The following is a 24,672-nucleotide window of genomic DNA, read 5'->3' as shown; positions in this document are numbered from 1 at the left end:
AAATTAAATGCAAGAAGTAAACACATTTTGAAAAAAAATATACAGACCCAAAGTCAAAGCTTGCCCGTGGGCCATTGGCAGCTCCTCCTCACTAGCCAGACCCTGGAGGACAGACATCTTTTGCTTCCACATCCTTTCCCAGAACTGCCTTTTGATTCTCACAGTGGCTGTCAAACAAACCATGTACCTGCTCCCTGCTGATTTCAGAAGTGATATAAAAAGACCCCTCTCCTCTGACTGCCAATCCATCTAACTACAATTAATATTAATGTATTAAACTTGCCAGCAAGAGATTTCTTTAGGAAAAAAAAAAAAAAAAGGTTTTATTTTGATTGACCAGACTTGGCAGCTGTGGACAGTTTTCTTTACTCTCATTTTTCATTTAACCTTAATTAATGAATTAATTAAACCTTACAAATAATTAGCAATTGTAATTCATTAATAAAACCACCACAATCTGGTGATTGCTCCTCAGACAAGCCTAGGGCTTGAGCCCAGCAGCTGTCACCAGGATTAAACAGTCCAGGAAAATAAAAATTACACAAGCAATTAGGTGTGTAATGAATCAGAGGATTGTCTGCGTTGCACGTGGCATGCTACCTTTAGTGGACTCCCGTGCTGGACACTGTAGCAAATAGTGTTGATCCCAGCCAAAGTGGAGCTGTTTCACTCTGGAGCCTGTCTGGATGTCCAAGAGCATTTCAGTGCTAAGGGTTAGTGGCATAACGTCGCTTGCGTGTATGTAGGGGCTAAACTCTCCGCGTCCTCAAAGAGCATGGCTGCCCTCCTGCTGCCTGGGAACAGTCCCCTGGCCTCCCTAATCCTCCAGACCATGCTCAGGCTTTGTCAGGGTGAGTGCTAGCCTTGCCACAAACATGGTAATTATTAAAAAGACTGGGTGAATGGCTATGAGCCTGGATATTTGCTGACACGCTGCAACACCTGAGGTAGCTGTAGGTGCATTGACTCAGTGCAGGAGGTGACATACCGCTCTGAGTAACGGTAAAAAAATGTATTTATGTTTTAAAAAGCAGAGGAAGTACCTCAGATTTAGGATTTTATAATTTCTAAGGAAATGTAGGATTTTATAATTTCTCGGGGAGTTGATGAACATGTAGCCAACCTGGCACTGGCAAGCATCTCTAAACACCACGGGCATTAATAGTAACTAAACCTGAGTGGAGAGCCGTAAAATGTGATTGATAAAGGAGCCTAGAACAGAAATAAAAAGATGATGAAATGTTTTCTTGATCATGGACTCTATCTGTGGAGATTGTTACAGACTCTCTTTGTGATAATTTGCTACAGTAGCAAACAAGCATTTACTTCACTGTAAAATGAGACCTACACCTCCCAAATGGTGTGGGGTATACAGAGCAGCGCCTGCAGCAGGGATGCCAGCAAAAGATCAACATGTTGTGTCCAAAGGAAGCAGTGTAAAGTTATTTAGTGTGGCACGTAAAAAGGTGACCCTTTGTGCTTATACACGGTCTTTTATCAGCTAACAAAATCAAACAGTGCCAAGGATGTTGTGCTAATCTGTTCCTTGCGGCTTATCAGCTGTGATACCCGTACAGCAACATCTGTTACTGGAAAAGATGTAAAGGGACCTACCGCAGAACTAAGTGAAATAAAATTACATTGTCCCTAGAAGGTAAAGTTATTTCAAATGAAAACTGCTGGTCTGCAAATACCAACATGTTATATATTTGATCCAAAGCAATTCTTTTTTTCCACAGTACATATATATTGGTAAATGCAGGACAGGTAACCTTTTTACATTAGCACTTACGTTGCTTCTTTGTCACAGTGAATTTTTAGGTAGTTTTAAGTTGGGGGTCCACTGAGAGTAAAATGATTAAAAGCTCATGAAAATGTCGGGCAGAACTGTGTAAATGGTCATTGAAATAGCCAGTGACTTTGGCAAGAGGAAATACTCCTCTTTAAGGGGCATTGTTGGATATGCAGAAACAAGCTTGTCGGTGTTCGAAAGTTTTGAATAAAGGGTTCCAAGTGACTCTAAACCATTGTGAGGACATTACGGCTCCTGAGTAATTTGAGGTGCTTGCACCTTATCCAAGCTATTACCTAGTCAGCTATGGGAAAGTTTCTGGAAAATTAAGCCTATATCCAACATTTTCATACAGACAATTGAATTTTTGATCGACAACAAGAGCAATTAATGTGGAGAGGTCATTTTTTACTTCAGCCCTTGATCTTTCTGAAGGATTTGTGCCTCTCACAAATGTTGCCTTGTCCTCTCAGGAACAGAGAAGTCCCTGAATGTTCATGGAGCAGGGGGCTTGTGCCCATTGACACAAAGGTACATGCACAAAGCACCCCCAGTGGAAAGCAGAGGAACTGAGGGCATCATTTTCAGAGAGCAGAGTATGTCTTTCCTGTACCCTGTCCCTGCCCTCTAATAATTCCACTTGGAGCAGCAGATACTCGACATTTCTGAATTTGCATTGCTGCATTTGCAGAAGTGTCTAAACATTTTGCATATGCAGAAACTGCTGACTGCAAATCCGCCAGCTCTTGCCAGTTATATTTTAGGTCTGTGCCAAATGGGCACACATTCTGGATGAGCTAACTTGAAATATAGTGGTGACATACGCAGTAGCAGCTTCACTTAGGGCTGTGTTAGCAGCTTTGCTCCCTGCCATGTTTTGTGATGATTCCATCTTATGCAATGGAAGAAGATGGTGGTATTAACAAGTGCCTGGGGGATTCCTAGCATGAGAACTGCTCAGTTATGCTGCATCACCCCTGCTTCTTTGGAGTCTCTTGAAGTCTGGCATTTAGTAGTGATGCTGCTGAGAAAACAGGCATATAGCTATTTTGTGGCCTTCAAAGCAGGGAAAGGCTGGAGGTAACCTGGAGAGAAGACTTCATTTCTTATCCACTGCATGGAAAGGCATGTGCTCATCACCTGCAGAAGCCATCCACTTAACTCTGCTGCCATTATTACTGGCAAAATTGTTAAATTACTACTTTCCAGGGAATACAAATGAAGCCTTTATCTTACAAAATCATTGCAAAAATGGAGTTTGCCATCTCCCACTGTGGTCTCAGTCTTCTCTGCCTGATGTTTCTTGGATCTTCTTTCCTGTTTCTTCATGGTTCTCTCGCTGGTGCTCTTGAGACTTCTCTACATCAGAACAACACATCAAAAAAGATGAGCCCTTGTGATGTGACAGCAGAGATGCCTTTAACTTTCTTGCCATTTAGCTAAGTTCTGTGGCATTGAACTCCACGTGACTGGGACGTAAACAACTCCAAACTTTAGACAGATACCTGCCAAAGCTTTCTTTGCTTATCTGTTTTGGGGCTTTGTTCTGCAGGTCCTGTGTGACAGATATGTGTGAGTGCCCGGTCCATAAAAACTGCTACTGCGAGTCATTCCTTGCATACACCCGAGCCTGTCAGAGGGAAGGGCTGAAAGTCCAGTGGGTACCGGAGCAGAACTGTGCAGGTAAGCGTTTTGGGACTGTTTCTTTTTAAGTCTGTGCATAGGCTACTATACATTAACTGGTGGAGGAGGATCAAAAATGAACCAGCTAGAAAGGACTGGGACTGCACCAGCAGGGAAATTGCTTTCTGAGTTATGGAGAAAGAACTTGCCAGGAAATATTTTCAACTATTAGATACTATAAATGCTTATTTTGCTGCAAAAGTTTTCACCTCTAATGCCACCTGTCTTAATTTTATGTACTTCCAGGAAGAAGTACATGTCTTTTTCTTTCAGAATATGTAAACGGTTGATTACAGATAAAGTTTAAACTCCTTGGACCTCCTGTTAAAGCACAGTTATACTTCCAGAGACAACATGCCTATATGATTACTGTAGGTTCAACATGGGAAGAAGATAGAATGTGTTTAATGGGAATATTAAAATTCAAACCTGCATTAATTTTGGTACTCAGACCAGATTCCTCGTGTGATCAGGATTACATTAATTGCAAGTAATTGTGAGTAATTGTTTCCATGAGAAGTGGTGGTCTGTGGTCATGGGCACTTGAAGTAAAACACAATACTGCAGATGAATATTTCCCCTGGTGATGGTCTCATTAATTTAGGACATTATATAATGGCATTGGTTTTCCTGGAAATGTATTCAGATTTACGTAAAGCAATCGAAAATAGTTGGGGAAAAAAAATGAGAGAAGAATACTCAGTGCTGGTCAAAGAGATACTATTACTCTGTGGTCCATTTTGGTGGTTGTGCGCGGCTCAGGGTCTCCTCTCTCAACTTCAATTTCCTTTTCTGTTGAAGGCATGATAGCAGGGATGGGTGAGTGACAGAGCAAATTACATTTGATTGACTGTTCCCAAAAGGCTCATTTTTTTTCTTACAAAGGAACAGAACAACGTAAACAGGGTGTCACTAAGTGAAAGCCCTATTCAGGGATGTGGTCTTAGCACTAAAAACATATGTAATTTTAATCTACTGAGCTGGTAGCAGATCCATGAAACAAGTATCCTAACTTTTTTTTTTTTTTTTTGACCAAAGCACTTCAGACTGAGACCTCGCTGTGGCAGATGCTGTAAAAAGAATAAAAACTCCAGTCCCTGCCTTAAGGAGTTTATGCAAGTGTTGGCATATCACGACTTAACTAATTGAGGCTTCTTTTCACAATTTTTTCTGGCATTTTACCAAAGACAAGAAAAAATTTCTAAGGCAAAAACAGTCCTTGAGAGAACATTATGAAGGAATTTAAACACACATCTTCCATTAAAGCTAATGAAAGAAGTGTACAAATCCACCTGAGTTTTTTAATCTCAGTGCAGACTTCTAGACAGAAAAGGGAAATCTTGTTAAGCAAAAAATATAGTTAACCTATATATGGTCAAGTACCCTCAAAACACCTACTTAAGGATCCAATGTCAAACAAGTAGCACCATCTTCTACAGTAAATCGTACAGTAAGCATTAAAGTGCATCAACTGCGCTCCATAAGTTAGCAGTGGCCAACATCAAAAGTTTAATCTCTAACTTACTTTTTTCTCCCCAAAACTTGTAATTACAATTATTGTGTCCTAATTACGGATAAAAGTTCCTGCATATGAAACAATATATCTGTAATAAAACTTTAGCGTTCTGTGACTTTCATTTCCTGCTTGACATTTCATAGCTGGTGGGATACTTGGAAGAGCTGTGTTCTGATGAAAATGGAGTATACTTATTAGTAAAGTCAGGTTTTAATTATTCTTTTGTGTGTTATAAAACCAGATCTTGTGTGGTTGCCAGTTCCTCTACCCTGACTGCTGTACGCTTAGCTCATTTTTATAATGTTTAGAAAGCTTGTGTTGTCTGGAGGGCCAGCCAAACAGAATGCTCAGGAGGCTGAATTTCATGTCCTGTTCTCTACATACTCTTCCTCCTCCCCCAGTGCAGCAGCATATCCTCTTCTAAGTCTTCCACAAAATACTGCTGCTCAAGATTTGCTCTCCTTTGAGGTTGGCTTGGTAAGGGGAATGTCAGCTGTTATTTAACCAGAGGGGTGACGAGAAGACACTAATGAGTAAGGAAAATGGTTAGGGTAGGAAAGCATTGGTGAGACCTGCACGGGAACTGAGAGGGTTTGGCAAGGAGTATGGGTTTCCATGGGAGGTAGTGTGGAGTGTAACCTATTAGCATGGGCACAGGAAAAAATGTCATGTGTGAAGGAGAAGAAAAAGTACCAGGAGAGCCAGCATGAGGGAAAGAAGAAAGAGAATGATACATGTGAGAGGGAAAAGAAAGGATACAAATGGAAGGAAGAGGCTTGAAAAGGAGATAGAAAAAAAAGATACTTTTTTTTAGCCCAAAGCTGAGCAAGCAGTTTATAAAGTGCAATTAAGTAAACTGAAGTGGTGAAAGGCCTTGGGCCATAGTAATTTAACACTGAATTTCTGAGGGCACTGAGAGAAAGAAGACTCAAGGATGGCAGGTGGCAATAACTCCCTGCCATGGGCATGACTACACAGGCAAGAAGAAAAAGCAGATATGGACTATAATAAAGTGCAAAGTGCACATGGTAGCGCTGATGTGCTGACATGCTTCAACAGCCTTATAAAAACAGAACAATTTTCTCTTCTTTCTTATGTGATCGGTTGAACTAGAGGAGGATGAGTAAATATCTGATTTGACTCTTTTTGCCTTGGTACCCTCTTCTCTGCTGTGGAATTTTCTGGCCAAAGTTACTCTTTTTCCCTGTTATATGTTGGTTTTCTTTAATTGCTTTATTGTGTGTGAATATATACCAGAAGGCAATTCTGACTTTTCAGTGGAAACTCATTAAAAACTGAAAGTTGAAAAGATTAACACAAATGTAGCATTAGAAGGTCAGTGCCCGGATCTATTGCCTTCTACTGTGTTAGAAGGAGATGCGAATTACAAGCAGCACGAGTGATGTTCAGTTTGAAAGTCCTACAGAACACCTCGAAAGCTCAAACTGTCCAACACCAACAGAAGCAGCAGTATGATTCACGGATGCACAAATATTAGCTCAAAAATTTCTGTGGAATCAGTTTTACCAGATATCATCCACCAAGGGAATCATTCAGCAGTTCCATGTTAGGTATTTTGGCTTTTGTGTTGGGGAACAAAAATTTCTCCTAAATAATTACGGCCATGTCCACAAAGACAGGCGCAGACAGATACAAGCCTTCTCTGTGAAACTGCCAAACTGGCTGGAATAAACCAGCTCTGGTCTGAAAACTGTATAGCCTTATTAGGCAGGGTTTATTAGCTCAGGCACAGTGCTGTATTTATGTGACTATATGGCTTCTGGACTGGAGCTGGCTATCATCCTGCCAGCTCAGAAAGCGTTCTGAGGAAGCTCACATCTGTCATGCCAAACACATGTTCTAGAATAAGAGTGGAAAAATCCTGTTGGGACTGGTTACGTTGCAAAATGCAGTATTATTAGTAACTTTTGTACTTTGGGGTTGGGTTTTTGACTTTTTTTTTGCTAGTGCACTAAGGAAGTTATTACTAACAGAGCTCAGTTCTTTAAGAGAGGAATTTGCCTTAAAAGACGGGTGCAAAGGCATCACTTCTGTTTTCCATGTTTACATGGTACTGATTCATTTCAGCAGTCCCTGGGAAGCCTACTGCAGAATGTCTTTATTTTTATTTTTTAAACTGTTGATGAAGTGGAATGTTCTGGATCAATCACACCACATGTTAACAACTGAAGCACTTAACAATAAAAGCCATCCAGGGAACTTAAACACCAGCCATTGTACTTTCCCGACTTTTCCCTTGACAGCAAGTTAACAATGCCATTATAGACTGCCTACAGCAAAAAATAAAGTCATTATACCTTCTACATGGCATCAGCTGAAGGACAAGGAGGTATTTTGACATACCACATCCATGTGTGGTAGAGCAGGGCTGGGGACTACTTACAGATGCCATGGCTGCTGAGGACAGGCTGTAATATATTCTCATTTGCTCTGGGGCAGAGATGAGGAAGTGAAAAGGAGACCTTGGCCAACTTTCCTCAAACCCACCACCTGAGGCACCAAACAGCTCAGGTGGTATGAACAGTCCAGCTGTTACTACAGTAAAGCTTTGTGGGATGAAACCTGTGCAGCCTACAAACTGAAGCTCACAGACCTTTCTATATGGAAATTGCATGTACTGAAGTCTAATGTTTCAGTTTGTGGTTGGTCAATTAGAGATCTTTTGAAGGGAAACATTTTCAGAGAGGAGGGACAGAAGCTTCTAGTAAACAGCCCCCTTAAGATAATTCACGTCGTGTGTGGACAATCACTATCCGCCTTTGAACATTTTGGTCTACTTTTCTAGACAGTTAATACATTGTTTGCAAAGCTCCTGGGAGCTCTGCACATTTTCATTTCCCCTCTTATTCAATCTCTATTCTTAACACACTACGTAAGTGCGCAGTTTGTTGTGAATCTAACGTTTTACTGTATGTTCAATATTGCTTACAAGTTTTTCCCACCTTCTAAATTTCCCATTTAAATTTCATTTTAGTTATTCTTTTTGTTTGTTCCTTCTTCAATGTGCATGAAAGTTATCATGCAGAGCAAGACAGAAATGTAAAGCTGCAAAAAAGTTCTCAAAAGATCTATGCCCACAAGCAGAATAAGCCTATCATCTTGAACATTGCTGAAAGATGTTTTTTCCAGCCTGTTCTAAAATGATGTCTCACAGAGTTTTTAGGTAGCTTGCTACGGTGCTTTCTCATGCTTAAAGCTAAAAAGCTTTTTCCCTATAATATCTACCTAATATCTAATATCTATCTAATATTCAGCTGTTTATTCTCTGTAACCTCAGGGTCATTTGCTGCTGTACTATCCAATTTTTTCTCATTTTTTGTTTGCTTATTTAATATCTGTGTCCTGAGAACTTTGTATGCATTCTTGCCAGAATTCCTTCTTGAGAGCTGCTTTTCACATAATTATAAATGCCATAAAATGCATAAGGAGTAAAACCTGCAAGAAGCTGATGCTGTTTTGAAGATCACTTTGTTACTGGTGAAGAGGAACCCCGTAAATTTCTGATGCCTTAGCACTAAGACTTCCATCCTCTGTGATACATTCATACATATTTAATCAGTTTATTTCTGCCTGTTTTCTCTTTGTGAATAATAACAGTACTGTAATGGCACTCTAAGGCCAATCCTCACAAAAACCCAGCATTTTTCTGTCCATAACAGAACGGTTCTTTAAAAAATTTAGATCTTCAGCCTCTCTCAAAATGGAAGAAATCCTAATGTAACCACCTCTCTGTAAATGGCAAGAGATGATTCTGGATGCTTGAGAGTCCCTTACCATCTATAAACTATTTTAGCAGTATTTGTTTTTGCCATCAGTGCAGCCGTTAGAAGGAATAACAGACTCGTATTTGCTATCAAACCATGTATTATTCTCCATACTAAAGAGGCACAATATAAAATGTAAAGAGTGTAAATATTGATCTGAAGGGGGTATAGTGCTTTTAGCTGAGCCCTCAGTGGTCTCTTATGTTGGAAATGCACTGAACTGTCAACTACATAAATCAATGACCAGATACTGGAATCATTAAGTACAAGAATCCTCATTCTCAGTGATCTCTTGGTAAAATAGCATAAAGCATGGAAATAATTAATTTTTTGTTTGTTTGTTTTAAAAATTGTGCTGCTGGATTAACAGCATTGTTTTGATTTGTTGCAATACGCAATATTGAAAGTATAATCTTAGGAATAGAAAGTCTGACATGATGAATGACTCTTCTTCTTTCTGTAGGAGTGGAACTGGTATTAACTGTCTGTCCTTGTAAATGTTTCAGGAATCTTTGATAAAAGGCATTGTAACAAGCAAATAAACAATGTTAAGCCTTAAGTATAAAGCATAGGTCTGCTAATAGGTAGAAACCTTGCCAAAGCTTTGTATACCGTCAACTGTGTTAAAATTCTCGAGAAGTTCAAGACTGCTAGGGGCTTTGCTACCTTTGTATTTGTGATGTAGTGTTGCATTTAATGTAGTAGAATCTCTTTACAAGGCATTTTTTCCTCTAGATGATCGTCATACGGTAATGTGCTTTTTGATATATTTTAGTAGAAAGCAGGCAAACAGACATGTAACTTTCCCTGTGAGACTCTGTGTAATATGCATATTTTGTTCCTTTTAACTTTCTTTCAGCAACCCAGTGTAAACACGGTGCAGTTTATGATACCTGTGGTCCGGGGTGCATCAAAACATGTGACAACTGGAATGAGATTGGCCCATGCAACAAGCCCTGCGTTGCAGGGTGCCACTGTCCGGCAAATTTAGTTCTTCACAAAGGAAGATGCATCAAGCCAGTCCTGTGCCCACAGCGATGACATTCGTTCTCTCCCTGCGGACACTAATGTGGGTGGTCGCTGATCCCTTTGATGCTCACAGCCAGTGAAGGACTCCAGCTGATTGTGTGAAGATTCTGCAAAGTACATGTCTGCTCACAGAGTGTAAATATGCTCCTGCGTGTGTATTTATGTGTGTATTTATGTATACACACATGGCACCTAGAAAGACATATAAATATATACTGTGTGTATGTAGATACACATATCTATACACAAGTGCCCTAAACATAAGTACAACCCATATATTTATATATATGTTCACACACACAAATATACATCATTTCTATATATCATAGAAGGATGAATTATTATATGTATATTTTTTGCTATAAAGTTTATGTATTATTATTTCTAGGACCCTGATCTGTAAGTCATTGTATAAATAAACCAGGTGTTTTTAATATAATATAGTGGCATGAAAAGATTGGATGACTTTCGCCATTGCATAAGTTTGTCGTTTCCAAGGAAACTTTTCTAGGGCCATAGCACTGCCAGACTGGATTAGTTTCAACACAGAACCTGGATTTACAGTTGTACAGGAAATACATTTCTCTGGAGATGGAGGATTTATCTAGGAATATTTCATGCGTACCTTAGAGCTGCATAGTGATTGGTGACAGTGCTTAATCAGGCAGAGAAAGCTGGGGATCGGCTTTTATGCTTTACTGAAATAACTGTGCAAAATGATTTCCAAAGCTGGTTGGCCAACTGCCAGCATAGAGATATTTCTTTCTGGAACGGCACCAAAGAGTCAAGGGCCAGATTTTCAAAAGTGTTTGGCACCCAGCAGCTCACTTTGAAAATTTGACCACTTCCCATTTCATATCCTAATGCCCTGTCTCTGTTGTTGTGTTTGGCAGTAGCTGTGAATACACAATAAGGAGCTTGAAGAAAATATTGATGTACATATTAGCCCCTTTAACATGTTCGAAACTGCTGGATTTGTTTCATATTTCCCCCAATATTATGCAGAAAGCAAATCCCACTGTGAATTGGAGTGTTTGATTTCAGTGTGCCTTAAAACATGAAATAATGCCTGTTTTAGTAACTCATTTAATTTATCAGCATGGTTTAGAAGAAAGACAAATTCACCACACCAAAAAAACAGTAGAGAATGTCAAATACTAATTGGAGAACTGCAATTTATTTCCTTACTGGTCCTTTTCTTGAGGTTTACGAACATATGGGCTCTGTGAAGTTTGCATGACTTTTGAAGTCTCCCAGGGGAGAAGCAATAATACAGGATTTCATTAGAAACTGTTAAAAAAGCCATACGACTTTCTCAAGCCTGAAGAGAGAGGGGGCTATTTTTCTTCCACTGGAAAACCTCTTGTAGAGCCTGATGGAATGGTCTCTGGAGATGACAGAAATCTTTGGGCATCTGATTTAGGTTTGTAATGAAGTAATATCCTCCCACACAGCTACTTCCATTATGCCTTGCATCGAAATTGCACATTGTAATGATTTAAACAATTTTCTCCTTTAATACTGCACTCTCCGGCAAGTTTCACAGGGTCTGAGTTTACAGTGAATGGGTGGGTGCAACACACTTGGGTTATACAACCTCTGCAATCCCATCCTGGATTGATGGATGCTGAGTGAGCCTGGTTGTCTTAGGCACCACACTATCCAAAATGCTGCACCACCACAATGTTACAAAGAGCTGGGCAAATAATGCCAGGAGTGTTCCATGGACATTCATCTGAATCTTAAATAAACTCAGCTTGATCTTTTTATGTCCCCTTTGTGTTCATTTTCTTGGAACAATCAAATAATTTGGTTTTACTGGCAGAGGGTTTCAAAGCTGCATACACAAGTGTACTGGGAAGCAGAATTGCAAATGTGCAGATCCCATCAGAGCAGGAAACTAGAAGAGTTTTATGTGGCTCATGTGATAATTGTATGGGAAAGCTGAAGTTTAGAACAATTGCAATTGGTCTAAGGAGTTAAAATACAAAATGACAGTCATTAAAATAATTTAAAGAATCAGTTAGACTGAAGAACATTTCAGCCTGTGAGATTTCAATGCTGGGATATGGGGTCTAAACCATTAAAAAGGTTATTTGCCTAGCTCTAGATTAGGATAGGTTTTCATTACTGATAGTTTTTTTCATATCTTACCGCTCAGTGTTTCCAAAAGAAAAATACAGACAAAGCGAATTGCATACATGAACGGTGTATAAAACTGGTCTTCCCTTTGCTTCTTCTGGCTGATGAAGGTGAGTGAAAGGTGAAGTGAGAGACCTCCAGCTCTCTCGGTCCACCGATCGCATTCAAGCAATGCTTAATTGATGCCAGGTGAAGAGGTGATTCAGTCTATCTGTAGGACAAACTCTATTTTTACAACTTAAAATGGTTCAGTTTGAAACCTGACCTACAGGTCATCTCAAAATGAGGACTCATTCCTCAGTTTAGCTTTTTCACATCTGCCTAATTAACAGTAGACCCCTGCTTTTTGCTTTAGTGATGTAGACTGAGGAAGAAAGGAAGGCGGTTTTACCTATAAGCTGCGTGATTGTGCCCTTACGGTGCTGTAGAGCTTTTTCCTCCAAACTCTGCAGTTTTCAAGGCAGCAGTAAGGGCTATCATCTGCTCAGTTCACATGCACAGTCTAAGGTAAAGAACTTCTAGAAATTGCCCCTAAGTTTCAACTTGGCACAGGTTTTACATCTGTGGTTACCCTGCACCCAGCTGAGCTATTCAGACCAGATCAGTCCCAGCTGGGACTGTCTCACTCCACCCTCCTGTTTGCCTTTCTTCTTCCTGGCTATTCGAAAGTTGAAAGTCTAGTCCAATAACATCAATAACAGCATTATCCCTGGCCTCACAGAGTTTGGGTTGCAGCCCATCTTCCTCCTTAGTGCAACATTCTTTCTAATTCTGCTGTCCTGGCTCATGAAATATTACCCCTAGGATGCTAGGGCTCATGAAATATTACCCCTAGGATACTAGAGCTGGAAACCTCCTGTGTATCACTGGAGATTTATTTTTGACAAAATTCATGGATAATCCAATTTTAGCACGCTAACTGTGTTTAGTATGCAATAATGTGTTTTTAATAATAGCGTAAGTTTGATAATCAATATGCTATATTCACCATGCAAAACTGATGGTGGTGTAAATTTTGGTCTTGATTATGCTTATGTCAATCTGTGCATAGAACTTCGTGCCAATTTGTAAGGTGAAATATGTTTGAACGAGCAGAGGTTCCAACCAAAGAATGGTCCAAAAGGAAAGTCTGAGAAACAGCCCTGTAATCCAAATCATGGAATCAAGGAAAGAGTTGGATCAATAGCTGTGCCATTAACCTGCTATTTATTCCCTGGCAAGTCATTTAATATTCTGCACTTCACTGGGGAAATGAGGCCCTGGGTTTATTCATCTTTTTTAAGTTTGCAGATAGAAAATGTTCTAAAATGCTGAACATCACCAGGGGAATGTCAGCTGGTATTTTACCAGTCTACTCAAGTCTGCTTTGCATCAGGCTGTCCCATATCTCCCATATCATCATTGCTTCAAAGTCAGCTTTTAGTTGGCAGACATGGAGGTCAAATACATTTACTTTCCTCTCATTTACTTTCAATTGTGTCTATTTTTGTCATATACATGGAGTTTTATAAACCATGGAGACAGGCCACAGCCAGAGCAGTTTGAGTTGTAGCCCAAGACTCTGTAGGTGCTCCCACATCTTCCAAGAACACCTTTATTCTGTAGAGTAAGGTATGCACTTGAAGCAAAAAGAAAAGATTCTTAATATCCTACCTAAATTTGACCCTCTCCTTGCATCACATAAGTAGTTTCCAGTAGATAACTTTAGAAAGTTCTTCTCATCAGAGGCTTTTCTGCTTTTTTTGAACACAGGATTCAAATACAGTTTGACACTGCTTGGCTTCCTGCTGACAGAACCTGACATTTGCAATAGCTGGACCGATCTTGAGTGACCGTACAGGGATACTTTTTTTTTGCCTTCGTCAAAAGTGGACAAGATTACATCAGAACTAATGGATATGAGAATAGCAGCCCATGCATTTGCAGCCGGATAGGCTGGAAAGAGAGGCAGTTAACAGCATTTAGCACTGAAATGGTGAGGTTTCAGGTATTTCAGAAACAGTCCTGACTAAGGGGGTGTTATGCCAAGGTCTCAGGATTTGACAAACAGGAGCTTTACATAAAGTAAATCAATTTTTGATTAAATGCTTATTCTGCTGTCCTTGGTTTAACCATTTTAGAAGGCCCCATGGCAAGAGAGATGTTTCTGCTTCCTTATAGAAACGTTTTCAGTCTACAACTGCAAGTTTTTCAGTACAAAGGCCTAACTGTGCTGCCATTGCAGAATTCCTTTTCTCTCTCTGTGTAAAGGCTGTTGCACAGATTAGTATTTCTAGTGCAATAATCACCATGACACTGAGCACCAGAGTCTATAACAACAAAATAAGGATCTCCTACGAACACGAGGTAGTTTTGGATACCTCAGATGGCCATGGCACTGTGTTTGAATGAAGATGGTACAATGATGTCAGGAAACAGAGGCAGGATGGCAGAATAAAGATAAGAGGCAAATGAGAAAGGAGAAAGTAGTAACAGGATTTTTTTTCTATGTGGATATTTTCCATCTAAATGGTAAGATCTAAACTGAAGGTGTTCTCTGACAAAGCCAAAGTACCTCTATACTCCCTGAGAAAAAAAACCAACACCAACGACCCAAAAAAACCCAAACCAACCACAGCAGAATCATATGTTGAGATCTGAATAGAACAGGTGTATATATTGGTAAGTATAGAAATCCAGAATTAAAGTGATGATCTTCTATTCCTACTTTTCTCACAACCCTTAAATCACAGTAGAAGTCACCAAAGTTAAGGAAAGAGATCTCATTCCCCGGGCTGAGATGTGGCAAACGTCTGCAGAATTTGGTTCTCGTGCTTCCGCTAACACAACAAACCTGGTTTGGTTTTGTCCAGGATGTGTGTTTCAGTGAACACACATAATTTCTCAGTCTACACCTGTCACTTTTATAACTAGCCTTGTTCCTGTCTTTGAGGTAAAATTGCAAGTTTTACTTACTACTGAGAGGGCACAAGTTTTCTTTTTGACAACACCACTTTTACCAGGCAGCAACATTGTTCAGCATCAACTAGCATCTTAGAAACTCTAAGCAATGTTAAATATGACATGTAGCATTTGCTATTTGCATGACTTTACCCTTTTCGTTGTGAGTGATGAGTTAATGCTAGCCCTTCAAACAGGAGGAATTTGGCTCTAATGGAGTGTGTATGTGTGGTGGGAGAGGGGTGGGTGGCATTGTATAATAACCATTATCATTGAGAGTGCTTTGTATTTCCCTAAGTGATCCTTATACCTGGGCATCAATATAATTTGGTTTTGCACATGAAAGTGAAATGATGGGAATGTAGGAATTTCCTGCCCAGACAGACCCACATTTTTTTCTTATCCAGTGGTGATGAAATGCTTCAAAGCATGCTTCAAAGACTGGTATGTAAGCCTCATAATGGACAGCTATGCAACAACCTGCTCATAGCAGTAATTTAGCCTTATACTCTGGCAGTAAGTGGTTGGTACTTTAATAACCCAATCATTCAAAGCACTTAACTATGTGCTCAAACTTTGAATAACCTCATTTGCTTCAATGGGGCAACATACATGCTGACTTCTAACCACATGCTTAAATGGTTTGCTGGGTCAGGGCCAGAGAGTTCAGCGTCTGGCAGGATCCAATATTAAACCTCATGATATTTCGTATTCATGATTTCTATATATAGATCTATTTTATGATCATGCTGCTATCTACTGCTAGAACATCATGGAAGTCAAGGCTTTTTGAAACCTTTTGTTTTAAGACTGTAGAAGATTGGAGAAATTTTTTCTATTGATTTTCAATGTCAACATAATAATTTCTTACATTACATTGTAATTCCCTACCCTATTTTATTTCTTGTTATTGTTAAAAGAAAAGGACATACTAGACTTGATTTTTTATGTTTTGCACTGGTAAAAGCAGGGAACAATTTCAGTGAGTTAACTGTTGCTAGCTATCCAACTTTAAACCAGTTTGAGATTGTACTGAGACCATCCCCGCTTTATAGTTTTGGAAGTAAGTAATCCACAATCCCAGTGGGCTGCCCTCAATTATTAGACTTCTAATTGCTTCTAGCTATAGTTCATTATAAAACTTTGATAATACTGTATTAGAATAAAAGCATCTGCAGCCCAAATCAGTATAAATAATTTGCTACAAGAGATCACAGTTTATAAATGAAGGGGGGGAAAAAAGTAATTTGTTATACTTAAGTTACTTTCACAATAATTTTTATAAATTGTATTAATAAGGAAAAAGGAGTGAATTTAGAAACCAATGTAGAAAAGAGAATTTAGAAGCTAAAGATTTTTTTTTAATATTCAGTGCCAGTATTCAACTTCTTTAATGAATATCGCTAAGTGGGATTCAAAACCCATAGAAAAAATCTGTTCGGGTTCTACAGAATATAGATTCAAACCCAGAAATGTGTATGTGTTGATGCAGTTCTATAGTTAAAGTTTCACTGTGTCTTGAAGGAAGCAAAATAAATCAGTAGAGTTTGAAGGAAATTATTTCCCCCATCTTAGGCATCTGAATGTTTGCTAGTTTGGGGTGTAAATATGCAGATGTTTGAACCCCACCATATCTGATATACAGCCCAATATTTCTTCATATTGGTGTGCATCAAGAATAACTCTAGAGGAACCCATAAAATAATACTTGTGTTAAAAGACAAGATGTGCTATTTTTTTTATTATTATTATTATAATTAGCTGTTACCCTTCAAATGATCAAGAGGAAGAGAAGCTGGAGGTAAAATTAGAGTGTGTATCACATATATGAAGCCATTAATGTATGGGTGGGTTTCTTGAAATATTTTATATGCAATTTGACGAGAATGCTCTGTAGTGTCAAGAGCATCACTGCAGAATGTTTACATTTTAATGTTTAGAACTGCTTTGCTTACTCATGCTAAAGTTTTAACAGATTTCACCTGAGATGCTTTCATGTAGATATGAAATCTATTTAAAATTTTACTAAATTTCTGCCTTCAGTATGTCTCAGTTTATACCGCTATTGAATTTAAAATTATTATGTAGCTTAATGTATCTTGCAGAACTGCAGTTACTGTGAAGTAACTTTCATATGATGTCTTTGAGTGTCTATGCAGTTTTCTCAAGAGTATTGTACCAATATAATTTTGTAAAAGTAGGATTGTGATGAGTATGTTTGTAAAGACAGTATTTATTCCCTTATAAACTTAATATTTATTATCTTCATGCAGATAAATATTGATGCCTGATCATTTCATAGCTATCAGTGAAAACTGCTGTTCTGATCTGCAAGATCTGACTCAGAAAAGGACTGTCTCTCATGCAATGATTGATGCTGTGTTCTCCTAAGAACTGATATTAAATACTTTTATTTCTTGGGAGGGAAGAGAGGAGTCATGCAAACTGTTTACATTTACCTGTGATTTGGGAGCTGGGATTTTGGGATCCTTTGTTCAGCTAGTGACTTGCTTTATGTTGTACCAAGTCACTTCACTGCTATTTGCCTTAGTTATCCCGCTGGTGGAACAGAAATGGTAATGCTTTAAAAAAAATCAGAGAAACTAGGAACAATGAATTTGTTAGAAATCCACTGATCTGTGTTTGGGTGAGGCTCCTGTTAGTGTCCATTGGGCTGCAGATCAGACCTCACAATTGCCAAGTATTTTTATTTTTTTGCAAAGAAGAACCTGCCCTGCTTCTGAAAGGGTAAGTAGATCCTGAACCCAAAAGGCCAGGGATGAGAGCAGGCCTTGCTCTGCACTGAGCGAGAAGATGACCTTGTTTGGAGGACTTCTCTTTCCTGGACCGACATGAGGAGAGCACAGAAGGTAAGAGATTCAGGACTTTGCTTTAAATTCATAAGACTGTTTCTGCATGCTCTGTAGCTGTGGGACTCTTTGCTTGGTTTGTACTGAGTATATTGATGTGAAGCCCGCAGTGACAGGCTGCTTCAATATTGTGAGACACTGAATGTTCGTGTTGTCTCACCAGACTTTGTTCTCTTACTGAGATGTGAGAGCAATGCAGAGGTGATAAAGTCTGTGTTTCAAAGGCTGGGTGATCAGGCCCTGCATGCTAGTGTACCTGGTGACTACTTACATGGTCACACATAACTTTCATCCCAAATAACCTCTCAGTGGTCACAATTATTTTGTATTATTTTTCCTACTCATTTTGGATGCACCCTCCTCACCAAGAATGCTGCAATATTAATTCTTCTCCAAAGCAGTGTGCAGTTATGGACTTTACCCTCACTTCTCTCTTGCCAGACTTCATTTGGCCCTTGGTGAGATGAAGGTCAAAAACAGTCAACATTTTGTTTGCCCAACATAAGGGCTTTACAGACTGACTGAGCACTTGCACTGTGCATGGCAGCAGAGTATAGGTCCCAAGAGCACCTCTAGCAGAACAGTTGGGGTGCTCTGACCCCAAGTGTCTAGGACATAGTACCAAAAGGTGAACAACACAAATAATGAAGATGTACCACTTTACACCGGAAGCCCTTGGAAAAGGCCAGGCTACAATCCACACCTTCAGGATGACATTCAGTCTCAACCCCTGAAACAACACCTCCTGCAGTCCCTGCCTCACCCACTGCCCTCTCCAACATGTGGTTTCTGGGTCCTGCTAGTGATGGCCTCCAACCTACAAGACCCACATTCACTGCTGGGTAGATCCAGCTGGGCCATAAATATCCAGAGATGGAAGCAGAGGTACAAAATGCAAAGCTCTCTTAAGGAATGATGGGCAGATGTGCTGCAATGACAATAAGGAAGGCTTCAGGAAGGAACGGAAAAGAGAAGAAGTTGCTCCAGCAGAGCACCTCTGAGGCTCAGGCTCCTCCACTTCTGATACCTTGTTAATTTGGGCAGCTGGTAGCTTGCGCATCACAGCAGCAATCTGTCCCTCCCCACTCCTGAGCACCCTGTTCTGAGCTAGACATCTTCTGATACTACTTTTTTTTCATTTAAATGCTCAAAGAGAAAAATCTTTAAGAGAAATATAGAAGAAAGTCCTTACATGGAGACTGAGAAAAAGTCTGGTTTTCTTTTGAACAATCTCTAGGTTTATTTATGCCTTTCAGGCTATTCACTTAATTCAGACTAATAATTGGAGTACTTTTCTTCATCACTTACAGTTCACCATCAGCAGAGTTGTGATGTTTCAGAGTATTGGTAGTAACTGTTCTGCTAATTAAACCATACTGTAAAGCTAATAAACCCCATTTAGGATTTTTAACTGATGCATAGCTTCTGTTTTTATCATTGTGTTCTGCAGTTACAACACTTTAAATTTGCCCTTGAAAGACAATGCTTTGTCTTCGGCTGTAGTCATCCTGTTTTCTTTGGTACATCTGGAAATCAGGCTCAACACCGCTATTATTTCCCCATCTTCTTCCACTGTTCTGTTCTAGGACATGGTGTTTTGTAACACAGTTTATCTCCAAAGTGTCTGTCCCAGTCTGTGGTCTCTATATAACTATGTAGAGAGATAATGCAATTGGAGGACCATATAAATGCAGTTTTAACATTGCAGAGCTGAAATAATGTATTTGATAGTAGACAGAATTTAAATAATTCTAATTTGATTTAAAAGCTGGAAAGAGAATAACAATTTTGGTTGCTATTTTCTGGATGTACAGCAGATGGTGCTTAACAAATATGCTTTATAACCAATGTGTGAAACAGAAAAGCCTGGCAATTTGAATTTTAATCATGCTTCCTGCTCTTTTCTAATTGAAAAAACAGCAATTTGAATGGAAGGCCCCCAACAGACTGACTTACTTCAATATACACAATGTGCACAATGTTTGAAGGATGGGAATACAACAACAGTTCTTTGAAAACAGCCTCTCTGTGTGTTATAAGGAACTATACATTTGGAAAGGAATTAGGCACTAGCAGGATAGTTTCTCTCGATTGTTGCCCTTTCCTTCCAGCCTCATCAGGGTTTACTTAAGTAATTGGAAAGATCCAAGGTCCTAAGTACTACTTTCCACATGGACAAAAGAATACAAAGAAAGTGGTGTGATGAGACCTAGTTTGATGTTCCTGAACTGTCAGTGAAAGAAGGTTTTTTTCTGCTGGCACCAACAGACGAGCCTGCGCCGTGACTCTGGGAGACGGGTTCCCAGTGTGGGTGGGACCGGTCTCAGGACTAAACCACAACTTGCGTCACTGTTTCCCCTCTTGGTATCTTATTAGCAAGATAAGAAAGGTGCTGTGACTCGGAGGTGCTATTTACATTCTGCAGTGTTAAAACCTCAGGATTTATCTCTAATAAGGTAGCTGTCATTATATAGAACCATAAGCTGCTGTGAACCAAGGGAATAATATGAAAGGGGGGCAATGAGTCAGAAAGCTAAAGAGATTTTACTGACATTCTTAGTAAAGTTTTAACTAAGCTTTATTCTGAGGTCTGGTTTTTTTTCCAAAAAGCATAAATTCTTTTTATATAGAAACGCATTTATTTCATGACTGATGAAAAGGCTCACACTGAACATCTCAGAGAGGGAAATTCCTCCTGCACAAACATTGATAAGGTATGAACAGCAGGAATACAAACATTTACACCAGGAGTGGTATATCAACCCCAGCCTTGTTGGATCTCTCCTTAACCCTGCAGGGTGCTTATCCACAGACTGTAAACTGTAGCGACAACCATGCAAAACCCACTGGGAAGACCTTTTCATGCCCACACTATTGGCCAAAAATCTCTGGAGTTGCACGAATGTAAAAAGAATGGAGCATTTTTAGATGCTCTGCTTGCCTGCTAAATAGCCAGTCATGCCACAATGCTGCCCCAGTTTCTCTAATTTAGTGTCAAAACTTGATTCCCTATTAGAACTGAGTCAACTGGCCACTGTGGAATAGGATGGGGAACCCATACATCTTATGGGAAGCTGGGAGGGATGCAGTCCTCATCCTTGCCTGCAGCAGTTTTAAAGGCAAGCCAGCCTTTAAGTCAAGTTAATGCAGCTGCAGGCCTGGTGCCGGTGTTAAGACTCCTTTAAGAGCCTGAGCGCATGAATTGGATGCTTTTCCACCACATCTGCATAGGGATGCACACGATGACCTGCCAGTTGGAGTTGGATATAGAAGTCTCACATCTGCAGTAGATTTACTAGGATTCAAAACCAGAGTGATTTCAAATACGGTCCTCAGCAGATTAACTTTGAAAATACATGGTGCCATGAGGCGTTATGAATCAGACCTACTAGTCCAGATAGAGAAAAAAAAAAACATCAGCTTTGCTGATTAAACCAAGACAGAGCCCAGTTTTTAAAGCAAAGGTGAGGGGTCCATTAATAATTCAGACCCCCCGAGACCTGAGTGAAAAAACTGCCACCAGTTCAGCAAAGAGGCTGAAGATCTACCAGGACCTTACATGTGCAAGCTGTGTGAAAGGGCCCTTGTTCCTTGCTCTGGAGCTGAAGAGGGAATAAGAATGCATCTCTCTGGCATATGACAGCACGATTGTTTACAGACAGTGGGAAATTATCTGAATTTATCTGAGGTATAGACAAACAGACATGGCCAAATTCTCTCTGAAACCATTATAGCAGACAATTAAAGGAGCCTCTGTTTAATGATCCTAAGAACAGTCCGAGGAGCAAGCGATTGCAGCCAAGATCATTGGGAGCCTGTGTGCAACTGAGTGTCTGTTTAACCACCATCTGCAGCTGTTGGCCCACCTTCTCCCTTTGTTTAAATTTCTATTCTCCACAAGCCATGGCAAACAGATCACAGCACTGCTGAGGCAATAATCAATACTGCTCTCATTTTAACTCGCTTGCCACTGAGAAAGTGAAGTTTAATCTCAAAGTTTTTTAAAACAAACTCGGGCGACAGAGTGTCACTTAAGTTGCAACTTCATTACAATTCTAAAGCTGTAGGAAAAAGATTCATTGATATATTAATCTGTAACAAATGCCTACTCCCCTTTCATCAGTCCTGTTTTGCAGAGTACTGGGCAAATGCCAAAGCAGGCTGAAAAAAAATCTTTTATGGGATGCAGTAAGAAAGCATGATTTACCCAGTCCTGAAACGGGTGTGCTCTTGGGCACAGGGACAGATCAGTCCAAATGTGTGTGCACATGTTTGTCACATATGTATGCAGGCATGATGGGGGGAAGGTACAGAAGCTGTAGGATCATTATGACTGTACCATACGATGCAGAATGCATTGTCCACTTTAATGGTGAAGGCAATTTCTCCTTTCCTCCCAAAATCAGAATATCCCTTTCTGGTGTGGAGAATGACAGTTTCTCTACCTTGAGTCTTCCCAAGGTAATCAGGAGAGAGTCACACCTCGAGCCAAAGTCCTCCAGCCTACTTCTGGCAGGAAGTAATGTCTTACTGCAAGCTGAAGAGAAATGCAGATCTGGCCCTCCACAGACCTGCTTCAGGGGTGGTTAAGACTAAAATAACATTAGAAGAAACACTGAGCAAATCTCCAATGGAGCTGAAAGAAGCAAATTTTACTGCTGTATCTACAAGTACCTGATCAGAACTTGCGCTATAAAATTTCATATTTAGGAAATTTCAAAGCTGCCATCCATCTAAATGGAGGTATATTGAGCGCCAAAGTTTCCAGTGAAAAAAATATGGAAGATGAAACCAAGGTAGGTTGCAGCACCACTTCTAGTCTAAAACTTGTCCCCTTAGCCAGGGAAAGGTATGTTCAGACACTGTGAGAGGGAAAACTGCTTGGCTGCAGGTGAAATTTAGAAAGGAGGAATAAAAGGAGTTTTGTTATTTAGAAGGTAGGTCTCAGTTATGTTTGCCTAAACATAGTTAGATTTCACAAGTTTACCCTATTTTCTCAAAAGTGAAAATGGTAACTTGGAGTTGGGTATAATAACAGTGTCCCCAGGAGCAGACAATACTGTGCTGTATCTTTTAAAGACTTGAGAGTTGCCATTTCTCATCTTTGGGTTTATCTCTACCACTGTGAACTGCAATAATCAAACTGTAAGAAAGCGATTTACATCAGTAAAGTAAGTGTAAACTCCAGCGGACTTGGAGACATAATATAGAAACAAATTCTTGCATCTACTGCTTTGAACACTTAACTGGCTCTTGAGGTGTCCTGTAAGGCTGTGGGTGGTTGCCATCCAATCTACGTCCAAGCTCAGCTCTCACTGACACTAACAGGTATGCCATGTACTTCTTATTCAGAGAAAACAGGAAGGCAATTACACATCTTTGTTTAATGTTAATTGGATCAACAGAAATCACTGTCCTAAGGCATGGAGTAGCATGACTAAGGTCTGAGAAGGAACTCTGTCATGGGTCCTTGCAAACTGGCAGCAAGGACAGGGGCTGGGGACCCGGTTTCATTGCGGTGGTGTGTGACAGGAGTCCAAAAGTGGGCGAACAGCAAGAGAAGGCAGAGTGAGATTGAAGAGAGGTTGGAAAAGCTTGTGGTGCTCAGGGACTTCCTGGAAGACTTTGTCCACACTGAATTGTGTTTAGAAAAACTACTTTCTGCTGTATTTGTGTGTAAACAAGACTACAGTATCAACAGTAACTCCTTACTCCGGTCAGTCAAACGTGACCTACACAACCAATTTCTAAGAAGAAAGGCTTCTTGTTGTGGCTAACTGCTTAAGGACTAATACTTAAACTAAAAAAAAATCAGGTGTTTAGACTAGACACTTAGTAGCACAAGTTTGCATAATGTGTTTCTAGCATAGCTCCAGTGAAACACTGGAAACCCTACCAGCCCGCATGACCTGACATAGCCTTTCAGCTCCATTCATTGCTGACCAACAAACCATGTAGGGCCTTGTCTACACCTCATAAATGGACCTGATCTGTCAAAACAATGATCTTCTCCCTGAAAGAGGTACATTATTCTCAGGAATCATTAGAACAACATTTTCAGAGCTCTGATGTTCCACCTGTGCCTCCTGCAACCCTCCCAAGCACAGGGTTAGCTTCCCCAGGCCCCAATCTGTCACCTTCTTTTGCATGGTCTCTCATCCGCTGCCACCGCTGTGACTTTGTGGTTTGGGTTTACTGGCTGTGACTCAGTCTGAGAGTAGGAAGATGGAAGACTAGCTAGCTAACTCACAGTTCTGCCTTGGATCAATGCTATGGTAGCGTCCGCTGTGAGACAGACATGACAGCTTTGTATCAGTACTTTCTGAAAAGACTAAGAAGAAACTTTTCCAGACCCTTCCTTTGTGATTATTTATCAGCAGAGAAATCAACAGTCTTCAAGATTACTTCTCAAAAAGAGAAGGCTTCTGGTTTTGAGAAAAATCAGTTATGCGTCAAATAACCTATTTGCATAAATCAGTATTACTTCTGTAAAGCAGTATTGACTAGTCTTGAAGCAGCATTGACTTACTCCTGACATTTCCTAGTTTAAGGATCAGCATTCCATTTGGATGGAAAGCAGATAGGAATTTGCCTTTAAAGTAGCTCAAGAGAGCCAGATCTGGACACTGGTCTAATGAGAACTTAATAGACAGATTCAGCTTATACGGCTGTGGGACTGACTTCACACAGCTTCCATAAGCAGCCCTGAATCAGAATCAGGACATTTAGATCCAGCTCCAAAGTCACTCTCTTTAACATGTCCATTTGCTTTTTAATACCCTGCTGCTATACCATGGACAAGCAAAACACAAACCACAGATTCTTCCTAAAGATGATATTTTTATTAAAAATATTAGCTTATTAGCCATAAAAAATATATTCTACAGCAAGTTCTTTCATTCTTGTATTGCAGTA

At 39.9% G+C, this 24,672-nt stretch overlaps 1 protein-coding gene across 2 annotated transcripts in view; it reads left to right on the top strand.

Moving 5' to 3' along the window:
- Nucleotides 1-11,513, top strand: part of BMPER (BMP binding endothelial regulator) — a 148,883-nt gene extending 137,370 nt beyond the window's left edge. For both annotated transcript variants that reach the window (XM_074898158.1, XM_074898159.1), the window contains 2 exons: nucleotides 3,345-3,475; nucleotides 9,636-11,513. In XM_074898158.1, the coding sequence (XP_074754259.1) occupies nucleotides 3,345-3,475; nucleotides 9,636-9,817 (313 nt within the window). In that variant the 3' untranslated portion in view covers nucleotides 9,818-11,513. The remainder of the gene's footprint in view (nucleotides 1-3,344; nucleotides 3,476-9,635) is intronic.
- Nucleotides 11,514-24,672: the final 13,159 nt, after the last annotated feature.

This window comes from Athene noctua, chromosome 2, assembly GCF_965140245.1.
Source record: "Athene noctua chromosome 2, bAthNoc1.hap1.1, whole genome shotgun sequence".
In the NCBI taxonomy this organism is placed as follows: Eukaryota; Metazoa; Chordata; class Aves; order Strigiformes; family Strigidae; genus Athene; species Athene noctua.
Note: the sequence above shows the minus strand (reverse complement) of the source record. Positions and strands in the feature narration are given on the sequence as shown.